This window comes from Crinia signifera, chromosome 9 (genome assembly GCF_055691185.1).
Source record: "Crinia signifera chromosome 9, ASM5569118v1, whole genome shotgun sequence".
NCBI classification, from domain to species: domain Eukaryota; kingdom Metazoa; phylum Chordata; class Amphibia; order Anura; family Myobatrachidae; genus Crinia; species Crinia signifera.
In genome coordinates this window covers 169,013,077-169,031,378 of record NC_139225.1, presented here as the reverse complement: position 1 = coordinate 169,031,378, position 18,302 = coordinate 169,013,077, and the positions used below count along the sequence as shown (strand labels likewise).

Genomic DNA, 18,302 nt, shown 5'->3' with positions numbered 1-18,302 from the left:
CACCTGCGTGCCTATGGTGTCTGCCAGGAGGGGAATCCATCCTCCTGTGTGCCTATGGTGTCTGCCAGGGGTGAGTCCATCCTCCTGCGTGCCTATGGTGTCTGCCAGGAGGGCAGTCCATCCACCTGCGTGCCTTTGGTGTCTGCCAGGAGGGCAGTCCGTCCACCTGCGTACCTATGGTGTCTGCTAGGGGTGAGTCCATCCTCCTGCGTGCCTATGGTGTCTGCCAGGGGTGAGTCCATCCTCCTGCGTGCCTATGGTGTCTGCCAGGAGAGCAGTCCATCCACCTGCGTGCCTATGGTGTCTGCCAGGAGAGCAGTCCATCCACCTGCGTGCCTATGGTGTCTGCCAGGAGAGCAGTCCGTCCACCTGGGTGCCTATGGTGTCTGCCAGGGGTGAGTCCATCCTCCTGCGTGCCTATGGTGTCTGCCAGGAGGGCAGTCCGTCCACCTGCGTGCCTATGGTGTCTGCCAGGAGGGGAATCCATCCTCCTGTGTGCCTATGGTGTCTGCCAGGGGTGAGTCCATCCTCCTGCGTGCCTATGGTGTCTGCCAGGAGGGCAGTCCATCCACCTGCGTGCCTTTGGTGTCTGCCAGGAGGGCAGTCCGTCCACCTGCGTACCTATGGTGTCTGCTAGGGGTGAGTCCATCCTCCTGCGTGCCTATGGTGTCTGCCAGGGGTGAGTCCATCCTCCTGCGTGCCTATGGTGTCTGCCAGGAGAGCAGTCCATCCACCTGCGTGCCTATGGTGTCTGCCAGGAGAGCAGTCCATCCACCTGCGTGCCTATGGTGTCTGCCAGGAGAGCAGTCCATCCACCTGCGTGCCTATGGTGTCTGCCAGGAGAGCAGTCCATCCACCTGCGTGCCTTTGGTGTCTGCCAGGAGGGCAGTCCGTCCACCTGCGTGCCTATGGTGTCTTTTAGGAGGGCAGTCCGTCCTCCGGCGTGCCTATGGTTTCTGCCTTGGGTGAGTCCGTCGTCCTTCGTTCCTATGGTATCTACCTGGGGTGAGTCCGTCCTCCTGTCTGCCAGTGGTGAGTCTTTATGGGATCTAGTCACTGTATATCTCTGTAGGCAACAGAAGCAATATTTCATAGGGCCTAGCTTTCTCCAGCAAGTCATTGTAAAATTGGACTTCAGTCTAACTCAGTGTTTTTCAACCACTGTGCCGTGGCACACTAGTGTGCCTTGAGCTGGTCTCAAGTGTGCCCCCAGATCTAGAGATGCCCAAACCAGTTTACAGCCACCACCAGTTCAACTGTTATTTACTGGGCTCTTCTTTTCATGTAAAGACCCAATGTGATTTATTTGTGTTACCTGTGGGGACCAGTGTGATTGTTTTTTTATATCAGGGCCAATAGGTTTTTTTTTTTTTCCTGTGGGGCCAATATGTTTTGTACTATGGGGATCTCATGGTGTGCCTTGGCAATTTTAAAATCTTATTTAGTGTGCCGCAAGGTAAAAAGGTTGAAAATCACTGGTCTAACTGTACAGAATTTACAGCTAGAAGAGCGGATCTTTTTCTCTGTCTACAGGATTGGCAAACGACTTTGGGGACTTCACTAATGTCCATTTCGATGATATTTAAGATAGCGCACTGATAATTGAGACAATGTATGAGATGTTTGTAGTGCTGACCGATCCGTTACCTGTCATCGCCCCATTCTCAGCATCTCTGGTGGCTGCACACAGGAGATCTAGTGATCATAGGGATGTGTGGGGTTCTCTCTTCTGCTCCTGCAGGCAAAATGTTACTAGATCTTGTCGATGTGGCTTCCTGCATTACACCAGCAGGCATGACCTAGGCATTTATGAGGCATCTAGTACCATGCAGCGTATTGGGGTACGTGTATGAGGCATCTAGTACCATGCAGCGTACTGGGGTACGTGTATGAGGCATCTAGTACCATGCAGCGTACTGGGGTACGTGTATGAGGCATCTAGTACCATCTAGTGATCATAGGGATGTGTGGGGTTCTCTCTTCTGCTCCTGCAGGCAAAATGTTACTAGATCTTGTCGATGTGGCTTCCTGCATTACACCAGCAGGCATGACCTAGGCATTTATGAGGCATCTAGTACCATGCAGCGTATTGGGGTACGTGTATGAGGCATCTAGTACCATGCAGCGTACTGGGGTACGTGTATGAGGCATCTAGTACCATGCAGCGTACTGGGGTACGTGTATGAGGCATCTAGTACCATGCAGCGTATTGGGGTACGTGTATGAGGCATCTAGTACCATGCAGCGTATTGGGGTACGTGTATGAGGCATCTAGTACCATGCAGCATACTGGGGTACGTGTATGAGGCACCTAGTACCATGCAGCATATTGGGGTACGTGTATGAGGCATATAGTACCATGCAGCGTATTGGGGTACGTGTATGAGGCATCTAGTACCATGCAGCGTATTGGGGTATGTGTATGAGGCATCTAGTACCATGCAGCGTACTGGGGTACGTGTATGAGGCATCTAGTACCATGCAGCATATTGGGGTACGTGTATGAGGCATATAGTACCATGCAGCATACTGGGGTACGTGTATGAGGCATATAGTACCATGCAGCGTATTTGGGTACATGTATGAGGCATCTAGTACCATGCAGCGTATTTGGGTACATGTATGAGGCATCTAGTACCATGCAGCGTATTGGGGTACGTGTATGAGGCATCTAGTACCATGCAGCGTACTGGGGTACGTGTATGAGGCATCTAGTACCATGCAGCATATTGGGGTACGTGTATGAGGCATATAGTACCATGCAGCATACTGGGGTACGTGTATGAGGCATATAGTACCATGCAGTGTACTGGGGTACGTGTATGAGGCATCTGGTATCACGTGGCCTGCTGGGGCTACGTGTATGAGGCATCTGGTATCACGTGGCCTGCTGGGGCTACGTGTATGAGGCATCTGGTATCACGTGGCCTGCTGGGGCTACGTGTATGAGGCATCTGGTATCACGTGGCCTGCTGGGGCTACGTGTATGAGGCATCTGGTATCACGTGGCCTGCTGGGGCTACGTGTATGAGGCATCTGGTATCACGTGGCCTGCTGGGGCTACGTGTATGAGGCATCTGGTATCATGCAGTGTACTGGGGTACGTGTATGAGGCATCTGGTATCATGCAGTGTACTGGGGTACGTGTATGAGGCATCTGGTATCACGTGGCCTGCTGGGGCTACGTGTATGAGGCATCTGGTATCATGTGGCCTGCTGGGGCTACGTGTATGAGGCATCTGGTATCGCGTGGCCTGCTGGGGCTACGTGTATGAGGCATCTGGTATCACGTGGCCTGCTGGGGCTACGTGTATGAGGCATCTGGTATCACGTGGCCTGCTGGGGCTACGTGTATGAGGCATCTGGTATCATGCGGCCTGCTGGGGCTACGTGTATGAGGCATCTGGTATCATGCAGTGTACTGGGGTACGTGTATGAGGCATCTGGTATCACGTGGCCTGCTGGGGCTACGTGTATGAGGCATCTGGTATCACGTGGCCTGCTGGGGCTACGTGTATGAGGCATCTGGTATCACGTGGCCTGCTGGGGCTACGTGTATGAGGCATCTGGTATCACGTGGCCTGCTGGGGCTATGTGTATGAGGCATCTGGTATCACGTGGCCTGCTGGGGCTACGTGTATGAGGCATCTGGTATCACGTGGCCTGCTGGGGCTACGTGTATGAGGCATCTGGTATCACGTGGCCTGCTGGGGCTACGTGTATGAGGCATCTGGTATCACGTGGCCTGCTGGGGCTACGTGTATGAGGCATCTGGTATCACGTGTCTTCATTTGTGATCACTTGTTTCTCAGGTCAGTGTTCTGCGCTTTGGGAAAGAGATAGATGGACGATGCCACAGTCTGACGGCCTCCTTTGTACGGACACAGAGGCAGCGAGACCCCAGCGTACCCTCCTGCCGTTTCTATGAGGTACTAGGGCTGGACCTGGTCACGGCTAATCCACTGTACATTCAGCACAGAGACTTTATTTTCTTTGTTCTCACTTACCAGGAATTTGATGCCTTTGGCAAAGAGACCTCTCTTCCCCCTGGGGTATACAATCTGGATGACCTCCGGACTTTGGGACGCCAGCGAAGCTGGTGCCCTTACTATCTTGCCCGCCATGCTGTGAGTATTCGTGTAATCTGTGAGTGCGTATTTGTGTTACTGTGTGTAACCTGTTGTATGTTATTCTGTATTGTGCAGCTGTCTCAGTGCAATGTAGTTGTGTACAGCTACCACTATCTACTGGATCCCAAGATCGCAGACCTGGTCTCTCGTGAACTAGCTAAGAAATCCGTTGTGGTCTTCGATGAGGCCCATAATATAGGTGATCCATCTGTAATATGCCCAGATTTCCAGCTGACTTCTCCTCCGCTTCATAAGGTGTCACTTTTTCCCAATATCTCTGCAGATAATGTGTGCATTGACTCCATGAGTGTCACCATCACACGCAAGACACTTGAGCGATCCCAGAGCAACATTGAGACCCTCAACACCGCAATCCAGAAGTGAGCCTCATGGTGGGAAGTGGGAGATGGCAGTGTGGAGCAGGTTGTGGTTATGGGTGTGTGCCGGGGTCCTCTTACTTGTAAGACCTGGAAATTGACATTACACATGTTACATAGGGCCTTATTCTAGTTCACTCTTTCTGACAAAATCCTTCTTAGATAGACAAAACCATGTGCACTGCAGGTGGGGCAGATGTTACTTGTGCAGAGAGAATTAGATTTGGGTGGGATTTTACTTCAAAGTGAGATCTATATTGCAGTGTAAAAATAAAGCAGCCAGTATTTACCCTGCACAGAAACCCAATAACTCACCCAAATCTAATTATCTGCATATTTTACATCTGCCCCCCTGCAGTGCACATGGTTTTGTCCATCTAAGAAGGATTTTGTCAGAAAGACTGAACTAGAATAAGGCCCATAGTTACATAGTTACATAGTAGGTGAGGCTGAATAAAGACTTGTGTCCATCGAGTTCAACCTAGGTTTCAATAGCTTTTCCCTTGTTATATAGTATTTTCTGGTATTTTTAAGACAGGTTATGATTCTTATTTGTACCCTTGGATGTTTTTAACCAATAAATGTTTGTCCAACCTTATTTTATATTTTATTTTATATTTAATGTGTCTGCCGACACCACCTCACCAGGAAGAGAGTTCCATAGTTTGACTGCTCTGACCGTAAAGAAATTTTTCCTTCTAAGGAAAAAATGAAAATTTCTTTCTTCTAGTCTAAACTCGTGCCCACGTGTCCTAGAGTCCTTCCTGGCTGTAAAAAGGGTGTTTGACAGTTCCTTATATTGGCCCTTGATATATTTGTACATGTTGATCATGTCCCCCCTTAAAAGTTTCTTCTGTAGTGTAAACAGTCCCAAATTGCTCAATCTCTCCTCGTAGCTTAAATTCTCCATTCCCATAGCTCTTCTTTGGGTTATTTACAGTTCTATGATGTCCTTTTTATAGTGTGTGGCCCAGAATTGTACTCCATATTCGAGGTGCGGTCTAACCAATGATTTGTACAGAGGCAGAATTACTTTTGAGTCCCTAGTTTCCATGCCCCTTTTAATACATGCAGGAGTTTTATTGGCCTTTTTTGTTGCTATATTACATTGAGCAATACTCCCCAGTTTGTTGTCTATTTGGACTCCTAGATCCTTTTCGAGCACTGAATTACCCAATTCCTCCCCGCTTAGGTTATAACTAGCACACTGGGTATGTCTCCCGAGGTGCATGACCTTGCATTTATCCACACTGAACCTCATCTTCCACTTTTTTGCCCACTCATCTAGTTTAAGATTGTTCTCAATCGCGTAGACATCCTCGGTTGATTTAATAACTCTACTCAGTTTTGTGTCATCAGCAAAGATGGATACATTGCTGAGTGTTCCCAGCCCAGTATCGTTAATAAATATGTGATTGATGCAGGATAATTCTAGGGCTAAAGTGTCCCTGTGATTTCAGAATTAAAGAAACAGATGAACAGAAACTGAAGCAAGAGTATAGCCGTTTGGTGGAAGGACTGCGCGAGGCAACGGTGGCCCGAGAAACCGATGTTTACCTGGCGAATCCTGTGTTACCAGATGAGATCCTGCAAGGTGTGTGTATAGTACTTAGTTAGCAGCTAGATCCTCTTCGCTGGAAATACCTTTCCCATCATGCACGGGGTTCACATCTTCTTGGAGGGGCAATAGTAACCTATAGCGAGTCACCGTGCCTGAAGTGAGCCCGTGCAGGTACACTGCAGCTAAAATAAAAGAAATAGCCTACACCAAACCTAGTTACCAAGAAGTTAACCTATGTAACCAGGAAGATTTTGTTCCCTTAGAAGGAAAAATTTCTTTACGGCCAGAGCAGTCAAACTGTGGAACTCTCTTCCTGGAGATGTGGTGTTGGCAGACACAATAAATACGTTTAAAATAAGGGTGCACAAACATTTATTGGTTAAAAACATCCACGGGTAATATCAGAACATACTATACAACAAGGGATAAACTATTATAAACCTAGGTTGAACTAGATGGACGCAAGTCTTTATTCAGCCTTACAGATAGCGCAGGCCTTATGCTTGCTGGCGAATCGCCAGCAGCATGCTGCTGGCGATCCGCCAGCAACACGGCGCGCCATCTGACTGAGACGCGCGTGCGTCCCCGTATCCGGCCGGCCGGCGAGGCGGACGCAATACTGTCCGCCTCCCGCTCGAGGGGGGCTGGGGGGACCCGAGGAGGCTGTGGGGGGGTGCGGGCGCCCGGTGTGGGCACCGGGCGACCGATGGCAGCACCGTCGGAAGGGGACGCGCGCGCACCTCCCCTTCCGACACACAGATGGCGCGGGAGCAGGGAATGGCGATGGCGACGCCATCGCCATCCCCTGCAAAGATGAGCCCGGCCCCATCTGTATCTACTATGAAACTATGTAACTAGTTTAGGCACGAAATAAAAATTGCTGTAAGGGTATCAAACAACTTCTGACCTCACATCCTGGCCCTTTTGGCGAAGGGGAATTAGTCACAACCATAGTAATTACTGTGCATATCTGTTTCTGCACCACCTAGGAGGGAAGACATTGAGGGGACGTAACCGCCTCCCCATAACAATCTTCCTCAGTACACCGTGCAGCGCAAGATGCCTCATACCTCCAGCCTCAGTACACCATGCAGCATGAGATGCCTCAGTACATCATGCAGTGTGATATACCTCATACAACCAGCCTCAGTACACCGTGCAGCGTGATATGCCTCATACATCCAGCCTCAGTACACCATGCAGCGTGATATACCTCATACATCCAGCCTCAGTACACCGTGCAGTGTGATATACCTCATACATCCAGCCTCAGTACACCGTGCAGCGTGATATACCTCATACATCCAGCCTCAGTACACCATGCAGCGTGTTATACCTCATACATTCAGCCTCAGTACACCATGCAGCGTGATATACCTCATACAGCCAGCCTCAGTACACCATGTAGCATGAGATACCTCATACATCCAGCCTCAGTGCACCGTGCAGCGTGATATATCTCATACCTCCAGCCTCAGTACACCATGCAGCATGAGATGCCTCAGTACATCATGCAGTGTGATATACCTCATACAACCAGCCTCAGTACACCATGCAGCGTGATATATCTCATACATCCAGCCTCAGTACACCATGCAGCGTGATATATCTCATACATCCAGCCTCAGTACACCGTGCAGTGTGATATACATCTAGCCTCAGTACACCATGCAGCGTGATATACCGCATTACATCCAGCCTCAGTACACCATGCAGCGTGATATACCTCATACATCCAGCCTCCGTACACCGTGCAGCGTGATATACCTCATACCTCCAGCCTCAGTACACCGTGCAGTGGGACAAGCCTCATACATCCAGCCTCAGTACACCATGCAGCGTGATATGCCTCATACATCCAGCCTCAGTACACCATGCAGCGTGATATACCTCATACATCCAGCCTCAGTACACCGTGCAGTGTGATATACCTCATACATCCAGCCTCAGTACACCATGCAGCGTGATATATCTCATACATCCAGCCTCAGTACACCATGCAGCGTGATATACCTCATACATCCAGCCTCAGTACACCGTGCAGCGTGAGATGCCTCATACATCCAGCCTCAGTACATTATGAAGTGTGATATACCTCATACATCCAGCCTCAGTACACCATGCAGCGTGATATACCTCATACATCCAGCCTCAGTACACCATACAGTGTGATATACCTCATACATCCAGCCTCAGTACACCGTGCAGTGTGAGATGCCTCATACATCCAGCCTCAGTACATTATGCAGTGTGATATACCTCATACATCCAGCCTCAGTACACCATGCAGCGTGATATACCTCATACATCCAGCCTCAGTACACCATGCAGCGTGATATACCTCATACATCCAGCCTCAGTACACCATGCAGCGTGATATACCTCATACATCCAGCCTCAGTACACCATGCAGCGTGATATACCTCATACATCCAGCCTCAGTACACCGTGCAGTGTGAGATGCCTCATACATCCAGCCTCAATGTACCGTGCAGTGTGATATACCTCATACATCCAGCCTCAGTACACCGTGCAGCGTGATATACCTCATACATCCAGCCTCAGTACACCGTGCAGTGTGATATACCTCATACATCCAGCCTCAGTACATTATGCAGTGTGAGATGCCTCATACATCCAGCCTCAGTACACCATGCAGCGTGATATACCTCATACATCCAGCCTCAGTACACCATGCAGCGTGATATACCTCATACATCCAGCCTCAGTACACCGTGCAGTGTGAGATGCCTCATACATCCAGCCTCAATGTACCGTGCAGTGTGATATACCTCATACATCCAGCCTCAGTACACCGTGCAGCGTGATATACCTCATACATCCAGCCTCAGTACATTATGCAGTGTGAGATGCCTCATACATCCAGCCTCAGTACACCGTGCAGTGTGATATACCTCATACATCTAGCCTCAGTACACCGTGCAGCGTGATATACCTCATACATCCAGCCTCAGTACACCATGCAGTGTGAGATGCCTCAATACACTGGCTTTGTTTGGTCCTTGAGATGTACCCTTACATGCTGCAGGTTGGGCACGTCAGTCTTCTACTCTATGGAGAAATAAAAAGGTCCCTCTTTCTGGGCATGAGATTCCTTCCATTCTGAGAACAGGACATGGCTGTTTGTGTTCCTTACCTTGCCATATTGTCAGCATCAATGGAGGGAGATCAAAAATATTGAGCCTGTTCCCAAGCGCAGCAACATAGAGAACTTTCCCTCTGTGAGAAATGTAGGACATGAGGAGAGGAAATGCTGAGGCGCACTCTGGGGTATGGGTATCCTCACAAATCTGTTTTGGTTGCCTGTTTTAGAAGCGGTTCCGGGGTGTATCCGCAACGCTCTGCACTTTTTAGGCTTCTTGCGGCGGCTGGTGGGCTATATCAAGTCACGTCTCCGATCAGGACATGTGACGCAGGAAGGTCCGGCCGCTTTTTTACGAGATCTCTTTGAAAAAGTCTGCATAGAACGAAAGCCAATGAGGTGAGTGCAATTTAATAAAATATATCATTGTGGCAGGAGTGGCCTGCATCCTGGTGGCAAAATACAGACCCAGACAAAGGGTCGACACATGGAAGTCTGCATGAGGTTTTTTTTTTTTTACCTTTTTGTGTCAGTGTCGACCTTGACCCCGAATCGCCATGCTTCAGGCCCAATTGTAGTCACTGAGGGTGGATAAGTGTGTAAAAAGTGCAGAAAGTGACTGTTGCACTAGTCTGTGCATGTCAACCTTTTGTCTGTGCCAACCTAGTGGATGTCAGCTTTTAGTTGGTGGCCTATTGACTGTCTAAATAGACACTGTAGACCTTTCAACCTCTTCCCTCCATGTGTTAGCCCAGACCGTTATCCCAGTGATCTGTGCTGCACGTAGTTACATGTCCAGGTTTGTCCGACCATTCTATGACCAAGAGCGCTGAGCAGAAGTGCTGTCTATATTGCAGATTCTGTGCAGAGCGGCTCCGCTCCCTCACACGCACTCTGGAGATCGCAGATATTACTGACTTGTCGCCTCTTATCCTGATCACCAACTTTGCCACGCTCGTCAGTACATACACCAAAGGTAAGACCCCTCCACCATACGTGTCTGCTTCATATACACAGTGTTCTGTCACTCAGTCTCTGATCTCCCAGTACCCATCTTCATATCACACACACACAGTGTACTCCATGGCTCTGTCCCATTCAGTACCCATCCTCCTTTCTCTTTTGGTAGGCGTCAGGGGCCACAGGCATAACAGTGGGTAGAGAGTGGGTCACGATCAGATTCCTGCACCAGAAAGTTTAATCTGTACCCCCCCCCCCCCCCCTGTACCTCTTCTACAAGGACAACCGGTTACAGTAATTTATGCTCCTGCCGGCATAGTGCTTTGCGGAGCCCAGTGCCAGATTTCTATTTGCCTTTGTATGTGTCTCTCTTACTGTTTTAACACTATCACTGCCTGTCAGACGTATATTGTTTTACCTGTACCAGTGTACAATGTCAGAGGACAGCGTTGATGACACATGGGCCCCTATATTGGTGTCCTGCACATGTTAGGAGGCTGGCGTCCCCCAGCTTATGGAGGGGTTATGCCGACAATGTACAAAGGCGCATGCCTCTCCTCTCAGGAACCTGCCTGGGACCAGTTTACCCAGGCGACGTCGCAGTTGATAGACAAGCTCTCATCTGCACCTCCCCTGCAGCCGAGTCCATCCGTGTCTCAGGCGTGGCCCCTTCCCCCAGGATGGAGCCTGCCTGGGTGCATACATTGACAGCCTAGGTTCAGGGCATCCAAACCTCTTTAAAATGTAAAGGCCGTAGGGCTCGGGTCAGGGGTACTCCTTCCCCCAAACCCCTCCTCCATCAGGACACTGATACAGATGACACCAATGAGGAGGAGGGACAACTGTTTGGTGACAGGAACGATGACGTTGCTGATAAAGCCCCAAAGGGCAACACCGCAGCACGCATTGATGCGGGGGCACTGGTAACTGCTGTCAGATACGCCTTAAATTGACATAACACCTCTGAACCCCCTCAATCCTTGGCCCAAACGGACTCTGACGGTTTTCCCTAGCTCTGCTGAGCTGGAGGACATCCTCGGGGAGGCCTGGAAATTGCCAAATAGGAAGTTTCCGCTCCCTAAGCGGTTTTCTTCCTTTTACTTGCTCCCTCCAGAGTATAGGGTCCGCTGGGAGACGGCTCCCAAGGTTGACACACAGGTCGCTAAGATTGTGCGTTCCTCTACTCTCCCCATTCCAACCGCCTATATTAAGGATCCCTCCGGGGCGGTTGCGCAGCCTACCCTGGCATCTGCCGGGAACTACTGTTGGCTGGGGTCATATCTCCCATTCCGGTGTATCAGCGAGGCACAGGTTTTTACACAAGCTTTTTCTTGGTGCGGAAGCCCAACAGGTATTTCCGTCCCATTCTAAAGCGGCTCAACAAATTTGTCGGGATCCCAAAGTTCAAGATGGAAACCTTGTGGTCCATTGTTTTGGGGTTACAACCAAGGAACTACATGGCATCCCTCAACATCCAGGATGTGTATCTGCATATCCCCATCAAACGGGAACACTGGCGGTTTCTGAGGTTTGCACTGCAGGACCGTCACTTCCAGTTTCAAGCTCTGCCTTTTACCTTTTCCACGGCACCCAGGTAGGGAAGCCAATCCCGGGGCATTTTTTCAATCCCGGGATTCGGGTTTGAAAAATGCTCAATCCCGGGATTCCCGGGATCCCGGGATTGGCTTCCCTAATGAAAAACTGCCCCTGACGCCCTTCATATTTACGGTACTTACAATTGCGGGGGCTGGGTGGGCGGGCAGGCGAGCGTGCAGAAATGTGCAGGGGCCGGGAGCGGGGTGGGCTGGTGTGCAGGTATGTCCAGGGGCCCTGTTGCTGGGTGGGCGGGCGTGCTGCTATGTCTGAGAGCGGGGTTGCTAGGCGGGCGGGTGTGCTTGTACGGTGAGGACTCGGAGCAGACGAGCCAGGTTGCTGGGTGGCTGTGCGTCCTGCGCAGCGTGACATTTGACCTCGTCACGCTGCGCAGTGCTGGACTGTGCCGGGTATGGGAGAAGCCGGGCAGCATCTGAGCTAGTGCTCAGACGCTGCACGGCATTAGACTGCGCATGCGCAGTCTAATCCCAAAATCCCGGGATTGGAATCTCCAATCCCGGGATTTAAATCCCGGCGTTTTGGGGGCCAAATCCCGGGATCCCGCCAATCCCGATCCCGGGATTGGCCACCCTACACCCAGGGTGTTTACGAAGGTCATGGCAGTAATGGGCAGTACTCTTCACAACCAGGGTATCCAGATTCTTCCATAGCTGAACGACCTTTTGATCCTAGCACAGTCGCCCGAGGTTTTCCAGGCACACTTATGCAAGGAAGAAGAGGTCCTGGAATGCCACGGCTGGGTTATCAACTGGCCCAAGTCTTCCATGCTTCCCGCCCAATCCATGGTTCATATAGGTGCCCTGTTGGACACAGTCCATCAGAGGATTTGTTTGCCAGAGGTACGCCTCAGAGCTCTGCAGTCCCGTGTTCAGCGTCTCCTCTCCCTCAGGTGTGTCTCAATCCATGCCTGCATGAGGGTCCTGGGCTCCATGGTGTCAGCCTTCGACATGGCGGAGAATGCACAGTTCCACTCTCGCCCCCTACAATGGGAACACCTCAGGTAATGGTCAGGGTCGTACTCCAATCTATGATCACACCTGGCTGTCTTGTCACCGACAACACGGATCTCCCTGTCCTGGTTGCTTCTGGATCAGAACCTCATCAAGGGGAGGCCATTTTGGATCCACCGGTGGAGACTCCTCACCACGGACATCAGTCTCCGTGGTTAGGATTTCTGACATGTGACCGCTCCCTATCAGGGGCTGTGGACTTAACAGGAATCCCTACTGTCCATCAATGTCCTCAAACTGAGGGCAGTCCTGCTGGCTCTCCGCCAGACGAAGCCTTGGCTTCGGGGTTGCCAGGTGCAGGTCCAGTCGGACAATGCGATGACGGTGGCTTATATCAACCACCAGGATGGCACTCTAAGTCGGGCGCCCATGGCAGAGGCCTCCCGCATCTTCCAATGGGCGGATGCCAAGATCCCCGCCTTGTCGGCAATCTTTATTCCGGGGTCCACAATTGGGCAACAGTCTTTTTGAGCCATCAGACTCTGGATGCCGGCGAGTGGACCCTCCATCTGGAGGCATTCCAGATGTTGGTAGACCGTTCGGGCAGACCGGAATGGATTTGATGGCTTCACGCCAAAATCACCAGGTCACCCTGTACGTGTCCAGGTCTCGAGACCCAAGAGCTGGCATGGTAGATGCTCTGTCGGCCCTGTGGCCTTTCGCTCTCATGTATGCCTTTCTCCCCTTCTCACTCCTTCTCAGAGTACTTCGCAAGTTTAAGGTGGAGGGGGGCACGTTGATTCTGGTGGCCCCGCATTGGCCCAGGTGGATTTGGTTCTCTGATCTCCAGGCCCTGTCAGTGGCCCCTCTGTTCCGTCTGCCTCTGTGGCCAGACCTGCTCACACAAGGTCCATGCCTCCATCCCAATCTGCAGCGGCTGTCTGACGGCGTGGCTGTTCAGACCTCCTTGTTAAGAGCCAAGGGCTTTAATTAAAGGGTCATTTCGACTATGCGCAGGGCTCATAGGCCTTCTTCGGCTGGTGCTTATCATCGCATCTGGCGGGCTTACTTTTTCCTGGTGTCGCTCCTCTCAATTTCTTCCAAAGACTTACCGTTTGTCTCGGATTCTTTCATTTCTGCAAAAGGGTTTGGAGGCTGGCCTCCGGCTGTCTTCCTTGCAGGTGTCTGCTTTGTCTATTATCTTCTGCAGGCGGTTGGCGTTGTTGCAGGATGTCTGCACTTTCTTGCAGGGGGTCTTGCGCATAAAACCTCTGTTTGTCCCACCGGTCACTCCATGAGCTCTTTCTCTGATTCTCAAGGCCCTTCAGGGCCTCCCTTTTGAACCCTTGCAGTCAGTGGATCTTTGCTGGCTTACATGGAAAACGGTTTTCCTGTTGGCCATTACTTCGGCCAGGAGGGTGTCTGATTTGTCGGCTCTGTCCTGGCAGGCTCCTCTCCTTGTCTTTCATCCTGATAGGGCTGTTCTTTGAACCGTTCCTTCACACCTCCCCAAGGTGGTGTCCAAGTTTCATGTGAAGCAGAAGATAGTGGTCCCGGCCTTTCGTAGGCCAGATGCCTCTGTAGGCCTAACCCTTAGGAAGTCTGATTCTCTCTTTTTTTGAAGTCCATAGAGGACAGAGAGGTTGGCCTGCTACAAGCAGACTATTGCCCGATGGCTGAGGTCTGTTATCAAGCAGGCTGAATTAGGTGCCTCCCTCCCGGGTCCTGCAGGGTCCGGGCTTCTTCCACGAGGTCTGTGGGTGTGTATTGGGCTGTTAGGGGCGGTGCAACAGCAGAGCAACATTGCAAGGCGGCAACTTGGTTGTCTCAATACTTTCTTACACTTCTATGCATTCAACACATTTCCCTCACAGGATTCGGCATTTGGCCAGAGTGTACTTGCTGCGGCCCAGGTGCGTCCCCACCCTTGGGTGGCTGCTTTAGGACATCCCACTGTTATCCCTGTGGCCCCGTACGTCTGCCGCAGAAGAAAACAAGATTTATGTCTTACATGTTAAATCTCTTTATTCAAGGACGTCAGGGGCAGTGTTCCCTCTAAGCTGTGCGTGTGTGCACGCGCACACAACTCGCCGAGCATGCGCACAGACATTACAACAGAGCGCACAAAGCAGCAGTGGTCAACTTTTTGCAGTTGTGGACTAAATTCATGTGTGTTTCACCCATTAACTACATCATGTGCTGTGTTTTGAAAGTTTAAATGTTTTGAATGTTTAATATAATTTTGAAGAAAAGTTAACACAAATGCTGAACGTAATTTTCAAGTTCTATATAGAAGTGACGCACAAAAATAAAAATTTTCTTCCAAAGTTGCACAGCCAAAATCTTTTGCCGCACACAGTCTTCATAAAATTAGAGGGAACATTGGTCAGGGGCCACAGGGATCTCTGCTTCATTTGTATTGAAGTTCATAGTTCCTCCGTTGAGTGAAGTTAGTTAATAGTTCCTCTGTTGAGGTTATTCACACATGTTACATGAGGAACACACACACACACACACACACACACACACACACACACACACACACACACACACACACACACACACACACACACACACACACACACACACACACACACATTTGTTGGATGTGTCTCTGTATGGGTTTCTCTTCCTTCTATCTTGCCTCCTGACTGGCTTGGGAAAAGCTAGTAGCTAGTCTAGGAGGGGTGTGGATCAGTTGGTCACCAGCAAGTTGTTAGACCGTCATTAGGTCGACATGCAGGAAGGTACACATGAGTCTAGGTCGACGGGGTCATTAGGTCGACAGTCAAAAGGTCAACATGGGTTTTGTCACTGTTTTTTTACCCGAATGTCGACCCAGTCGACAAGGACACAGGTTAAAGTGCACCGCCTACCCTCGCATGGCTCGCTAAGCTGTTTTATTCTCCCACCATGCCCTAGTGCAGTGGTTCTCAGCCTCGGTCCTCAAGGACCCCCAACAGTGCACATATAATTAGCTCCATCTGTGATCTTTTAAAATGTGTCAGTGACTAATGATTGCAGCTGTGTGCTCCTGCCGGGTGACCTGGAAAACGTGCACTGTTGGGGGTCCTTGAGGACCGAGGTTGAGAACCACTGCCCTAGTGGATGGTAGGGCATGAAATACTGCCTGTTGGCACATGTCGGCTCAAAAAAACGGTGAAAAACCCAATGTCGACTAAGCCATGTCGACCTAGACTCATGTTGACCTTCCTGCATGTCGACCTAATGACTGTCTAACAACTTGCTGGTGACCCAATGACCGTATCCCCCCTAGGAAGCGGGGTAGAGGAGGGGAGGAGCCGGTGCTGACTGAACAGCCAGAAGTTTAACCCTTCTGGTGCTGGAATTGGATTGTGACCCACTCTCTACCCATGGTTATCCCTGTGGCCCCTGACGTCCTCGAATAAAGAGCTTTAACAGGTAATACATAGATCTCGTTTTCGCACACACACCATGTACTCCATCTCTCTGTGCCCCCCCCCCCCCAGTACCCATCTTCCTAACACACACACACACACACACACACACACACACACACAGTGTACTCCATCTCTCTGTCCCACCCAGACCCATCCTCCTATCACACACACACTGTGTACTCCATCTCTGTCCCACCCAGAACCCATCCTCCTATCACACACACACACTGTGTACTCCATCTCTCTGTCCCACCCAGAACCCATCCTTCTATCACACACGCGCGCACACACACAGTGTACTCCAACTCTCTGTCCCACCCAGACCCATCCTCCTATCACACACACCGAGTACTCCCGCTCTCTGTCCCACCCAGTACCCATCGTCGTATCTCGCACACACCGAGTACTCCCGCTCTCTGTCCCACCCAGTACCCATCGTCCTATCACACACACACACACACACACACACACAGTGTACTCCATCTCTGTCCCACCAAGTACCTATCGTCCTATCTAGCACACACCGAGTACTCCATCTCTGTCCCACCCAGACCCATCCTCCTATCACACACACACACTTTGTACTCCATCTCTGTCCCACCCAGTACCCATCCTCCTATCACACACACACCGAGTACTCCCGCTCTCTGTCCCACCCAGTACCCATCCTCCTATCTAGCACACACCGGGTACTCCCGCTCTCTGTCCCACCCAGTACCCATCCTCCTATCACACACACACACAGTGTACTCCATCTCTGTCTCACCCAGACCCATCCTCCTATCACACACACAGTGTACTCCATCTCTGTCCCACCCAGTACCCATCGTCCTATCACACACACACACAGTGTACTCCATCTCTGTCCCACCCAGAACCCATCCTCCTATCTCACACACACACACACACACACACACACACACACACACACACACACACACACACACACACACACACACACTGTACTCCATCTCTGTCCCACCCAGAACCCATCCTCCTATCTCTCACACACACACACACACACACACACACACACACACACACACACACACTGTACTCCCGCTCTCTGTCCCACCCAGTACCCATCGTCCTATCACACACACTGTACTCCATCTCTGTCCCACCAAGTACCCATCGTCCTATCACACACACACACACACACACACACACACACACAGAGTACTCCATCTCTGTCCCACCCAGTATCCATCCTCCTATCACACACACACAGTGTACTCCCGCTCTCTGTCCCACCCAGTACCCATCGTCCTATCACACACACACACAGTGTACTCCATCTCTGTCCCACCCAGAACCCATCCTCCTATCTCACACACACACACACACACACACACACTGTACTCCCGCTCTCTGTCCCACCCAGTACCCATCCTCCTATCACACACACACAGTGTACTCCATCTCTGTCCCACCCAGTATCCATCCTCCTATCACACACACACAGTGTACTCCCGCTCTCTGTCCCACCCAGTATCCATCCTCCTATCACACACACACCGAGTACTCCCGCTCTCTGTCCCACCCAGTACCCATCGTCCTATCACACACACACAGTGTACTCCATCTCTGTCCCACCCAGTACCCATCGTCCTATCACACACACACACACACACACACACACACACACACTGTACTCCATCTCTGTCCCACCCAGTACCCATCGTCCTATCACACACACACCGAGTACTCCATCTCTGTCCCACCCAGACCCGTCCTCCTATCACACGCACACACCGAGTACTCCCGCTCTGTCCCACCCAGTACCCATCGTCCTATCTAGCACACACCGAGTACTCCCGCTCTCTGTCCCACCCAGTACCCATCGTCCTATCTAGCACACACCGAGTACTCCATCTCTGTCCCACCCAGACCCATCCTCCTATCACACACACACACACCGAGTACTCCATCTCTGTCCCACCCAGACCCATCCTCCTATCACACACACACCGAGTACTCCATCTCTGTCCCACCCAGACCCATCCTCCTATCACACACGCACCGAGTACTCCCGCTCTCTGTCCCACCCAGTACCCATCGTCCTATCTAGCACACACCGAGTACTCCATCTCTGTCCCACCCAGTACCCATCCTCCTATCACACACACACAGTGTACTCCATCTCTGTCCCACCCAGTACCCATCGTCCTATCTCGCACACACC

At 51.1% G+C, this 18,302-nt stretch overlaps 1 protein-coding gene across 1 annotated transcript in view; it reads left to right on the top strand.

The window, feature by feature from the left end:
• The window catches only part of ERCC2 (ERCC excision repair 2, TFIIH core complex helicase subunit), a 104,717-nt gene that overhangs the window by 20,603 nt on the left and 65,812 nt on the right, over positions 1–18,302 (top strand). The window contains exons 6-12 of the mRNA XM_083160434.1: positions 3,813–3,929; positions 4,011–4,127; positions 4,206–4,329; positions 4,414–4,510; positions 5,968–6,101; positions 9,402–9,570; positions 10,029–10,147. Coding sequence (XP_083016560.1) covers positions 3,813–3,929; positions 4,011–4,127; positions 4,206–4,329; positions 4,414–4,510; positions 5,968–6,101; positions 9,402–9,570; positions 10,029–10,147 — 877 coding nt within the window. The remainder of the gene's footprint in view (positions 1–3,812; positions 3,930–4,010; positions 4,128–4,205; positions 4,330–4,413; positions 4,511–5,967; positions 6,102–9,401; positions 9,571–10,028; positions 10,148–18,302) is intronic.